The sequence below is a fragment of the Peromyscus leucopus genome, chromosome 3 (genome assembly GCF_004664715.2).
Source record: "Peromyscus leucopus breed LL Stock chromosome 3, UCI_PerLeu_2.1, whole genome shotgun sequence".
NCBI classification, from domain to species: Eukaryota; Metazoa; Chordata; class Mammalia; order Rodentia; family Cricetidae; genus Peromyscus; species Peromyscus leucopus.
In genome coordinates this window covers 84,639,578-84,644,292 of record NC_051065.1, presented here as the reverse complement: position 1 = coordinate 84,644,292, position 4,715 = coordinate 84,639,578, and the positions used below count along the sequence as shown (strand labels likewise).

At 40.7% G+C, this 4,715-nt stretch overlaps 1 gene segment (V, D, J or C); it reads right to left on the bottom strand.

Moving 5' to 3' along the window:
- Window positions 1–888: 888 nt before the first annotated feature.
- On the bottom strand, window positions 889–1,623 carry LOC114686295. The segment is given in 2 exon segments: window positions 889–1,433; window positions 1,557–1,623. Coding segments are annotated over 2 exon segments (378 nt in total).
- Window positions 1,624–4,715: the final 3,092 nt, after the last annotated feature.

Genomic DNA, 4,715 nt, shown 5'->3' with positions numbered 1-4,715 from the left:
CCTCTGATTTGATTGTTCTGTTCTCGATTGTTCAGATTTGTATAAAACTATAGTAATTAAGTTGTATGTACTGTAGATGTGCAGGTAGGTGGGTAGATGAATGGGACATCAAAAAGAGACAAGTAATAGATCTTACCCACACAGGATTTCTAAACTGAAATTAAATAAAAAGAATAGAGTATAGATCACTGTTCTTTTATTGTTGTTCTTTTTTTGGAGGGGTTATTGAGACAGGGTTTCTCTGTGTAGCCTTAGCTGTCCTGGAATTCTCTCTGTGGACCAGGCTAGCCTTGAACTCACAGAGATCTTCCTACCTGGGCCTCCCAAGTGCTGGGATTAAAAGCATGTGCCACCACCACCATGTTTGTGTTGTTTCTAAAACTATGCTCTGGAATAATAATTCTTCATTAAAATCAATTATGAGATCATGTTTAAGACAACCCTTACAACCTATACAATATCATATAGACAAATCTGTATTCCACTTCATGTGGTGGGATTAAAGTAACAGGAGTGTGGGTCAATATTATTTGGTTTCTGTGAGCAGACCAGAGGACATAGGAGCCATTAGAATTATACATAGAGTGCTGCAGACACTGAGAGCATCAATACCCACTGCTAGAATCTCAAGACACAGCAGAGGATCATGGTTAGACAGCCTTCCCCTTTCTCTGACACTTGTGCTCTAGCTTTTGTGAGAAAACCAGACATCCTTTCTGCTGTCAGCTTCTCTCAGTAAGATTTCTCTGCCCTTAAATACTGGCACTTAGAAACTAATTTTCTGAATTTAAATGTGTTCTGAAATGTTCGCAATAGTTTCTATGTTCTATATTGGAGATATAGCTAAGGATACTATGCAGAATCCTCATGGAGAATGGCTATGTCCTCTATTAAGGCCGAAAAGGCATTGGTACTCTGTAGTGCTGGAGATGAAGGGGAAGAATAATAGTTAATGTACAGAGAGGGGTGTTTAGCCTCTTTTATCAACACATTGACTCTCCGTGAACTTTGCTAAAAATCTTGTGACATCTGAGAAACAGTTTCAGTGAGTGACTCATGAGGAGGAGCAGCTGGGGCAGCCCAGCCTCTCACTTCTGCGTTCTTGGGGGTTTATGTTATGACTTGTATCACTGTGGGAGGAAACTGAGCACCCTGTCCACAGTAATAATCTGCCATATCTTCAGACTCTAGGCTGTCGATGCTGAGAAAATAATCTGTCCCAGACCCTCTGCCACTGAACCTCGATGGGACCCCATCTGCTAAGTTGGATGCACGGGAAATCAGGCGCTTAGGAGGTTTTCCCATTTTCTGCTGTAACCAGATTAAATTACTGCTAATGCCCTGACTGGCCCGGCAAGTGATGGTGACTCTGTCTCTCAGAGATGCAGACAGGGAGGATGGAGACTGGGTCATCTGGATGTCACATCTGGCACCTAGGAATGGAGACATAATAAATAACCACATAGTAAATCATTATACAAAAGGACCTCTCCCAAATGCCAGTCAACACTAATCACAGTGTGACAGTAAAATTCGCATTTTAGTCCCTTTTTTACTTGGAAGACAGAGCAGCAGGATCCCAAGGAGCTGAGCAGGGGCCCTCATGTCCATGCTGAGTCCTGACTGCCGTGACAACTGTACAGGGTGTGACTGGTATATGAAGAAGTCCTCAAGGCTGTGCAATGAGTGCATGCAAATCACTGGGAACCAGTTAGCATGGGCACAGTTGCAAGACTTGCTCATCTCAGCAACTGAACACTGTGTCCCCAAATGCTGAAGATTAGATCATATCAGAAGCTTCTTTTTCAATTTTAAAATTATACATGACATTTCTAATGTATATAAGCTCTATTTTGAATAATATATTTCAAAGATACGTTGGGATAATATAGACAAATATACTTCTTTGAGAAAATGTACAACAGAGAAGGGACATCAAAAAGAGACAAGTAATAGATCTTACCCACACAGGATTTCTAAACTGAAATTAAATATAAAGAATAGAGTATAGATCACTGTTCTTTTATTGTGTTCTTTTTTTGGAGGGGTTATTGAGACAGGGTTTCTCTGTGTAGCCTTAGATGTCCTGGAATTCTCTCTGTGGACCAGGCTAGACTTGAACTCACAGAGATCTTCCTACCTGGGCCTCCCAAGTGCTGGGATTAAAAGCATGTGCCACCACCACCATGTTTGTGTTGTTTCTAAAACTATGCTCTGGAATGATAATTCTTCATTAAAATCAATTATGAGATCATGTTTAAGACAACCCTTACAACCTATACAATATCATATAGACAAATCTGTATTCCACTTCATGTGGTGGGATTAAAGTAACAGGAGTGTGGGTCAATATTATTTGGTTTCTGTGAGCAGACCAGAGGACATAGGAGCCATTAGAATTATACATAGAGTGCTGCAGACACTGAGAGCATCAGGACACACTGCTGGAATGTCAAGACACAGCAGAGGATCATGGTTAGACAGCCTTCCCCTTTCTCTGACACTTGTGCTCTAGCTTTTGTGAGAAAACCAGACATCCTTTCTGCTGTCAGCTTCTCTCAGTAAGATTTCTCTGCCCTTTAACTACTGGCACTTAGAAACTAATTTTCTGTGTTTAAATAATGTATGGTGGTATGTTCACTGCTGTGGATATCTGTATGCTGTGAATGTGTAGATCTGATTGGTTGATAAATAAAACTTTGATTGGCCAGTAGCCAGGCAGAAGTATAGTATAGGCGTGACAAAAAGGAAAGAGAATTTTAGGAACAGGAAGGCTGTGTAAGGAGACGCTGCCAGCCCCCGCCATGAGAAGCAAGATGTGAAGGCAAAACTGGGAAAAGGTACCAAGCATGTGGCTAAACATAATAAACAAGAATTATGGGTTAATTTAAGCATAAGAGCTAGTCAGTAATAAGCCTGAGCAAATAGCCATACAGTTCATAAATGATATAAGCCTCTGTGTGTTTACTTGTGTCCAAGAGGGTGCAGGACTGGTGAGTGGGAGAGATTTGTCCTGACCACCGCAGACTGGGACACAGAAAAACTCTAGCTACAGTTCACAGTAATTTCTACTGTTCTTTATGAGTCAAAGCTGGGAATACAACTCAGATTCCTCACAGGGAAGACTTGCTCATCTCAGCAGCTTTGCTAAGTACAGGGTCCCTAGACACCCAAAGTTAGACTGCACACATGTCTGCAAAGAACACACTTTTTTTTCAATTTTAAAATTGTACAGGACACTTCTAATGTGTATATGCTCTATTTTTAATAATAAATTTCTAAGATTAATTGGAATATTATAGACAAATATTCTGCTTTAAGGTAGTACACAGCAGACAAGGGACTATTAAATTGCTTTAACTAACTCAAATAATTCTGATTGGTTAAAAAATACTATGTGTTTTCCTTGGCACATGTTTGTGAGTTTGGAGGAGTCATTTTGATAAAATAAAAGGATAATTTCTCAAGGCCATTTTAATGTATTGAAACTAAGAGCTTATAGCTTTAACTATGCTCGATATGGTGCAAGTAGTGGAATTACACAATAGGTGCACATATAACACCTTGATCCCAAAAGGAGTGTCACTTGATGTCCTGATGCCACATGAAAATGCAGGTCCTTTCATGCTAACAGACTAAATTGGTTGCACACTTTTCTCCATTTGGGATATTCCACATTTGCTCTTTTCGACCCTTTGCTACTATTTCCCACAACTCCTTAGCTAAAGGAGTGACTTGTGATGACAGCCTTGAATGCAATAACAGAAGACACTGCTACACAACACATGACTCTGCTGGGTGTTACAAATGCCATTTTCACTTTTCACTCTTGAGCAGTAAATGGAGACGTTATACTGATTTAGTCAGCAGCCTCACTCTCTTCGTGTGTGTCTCAGTCTGCAAACAAGCAAAGATGCAGTAATGTTGGTGTATTCTTATAACACACATATTTGAACACCACGAATGCCACACCTGTGTCTTTGCCTGGGCCATCCAGCCTTATTTTTCATCCGAAGAAGTAGAACCTATTCAGTCTTCAATAACCTTGTCCTGGAGCCTGAGAATCTCAAGGGTCTTTTAGGGGGAAAAAAAACTGTAAAAGGATAGACACTTTTGCAGCCTGAGCCTAACCCTGCTGATTTTTTGTCACTGGTCTTGAGTTATGGGTGTGAACAAACACCCAGTATTAAAGCAGCGTCTTCAGAATATAGGACACCCTCCCCATCGGGAGTACCACACAGCATCTTTTGGTGGATTAATAGGAATGCTGGTGTCTTTGTCTCTTTACTCTCTTTCTGCTGATATCTACCAGCTGTACCCCTGCCTTTCTTTGACCTTTGAGGTCTGGAAGATAGTTCTGCCTTCCTCTCACAGGATAGCCCCAGGATCTGAAGGAAGCTTCACTCGGGACACTTCAGTGGATGGTAACAGAAGGATGACAGTTCCTCTGAACCTAAACAACAAGCAAATCAGAATTTATTTTGCAAGGCATCTGGGATCTGAATTCTTACCACACCACCTTTAATGATATGTGCAAACATAATGAGAATGCCAGAAACATTAAATTTCCCTTTACCAAGTGTCCTTGGAGTGGAGTAAGTCATAAATGCTTCTGATTCCTAAGAAAATGGCTGTTGATGGTACAGTAGTGAGCATAGCTGCCTTCTAAAAACAATCCAGTAACTTCTCAGGAATACCTGTAGACCTTGAGATCT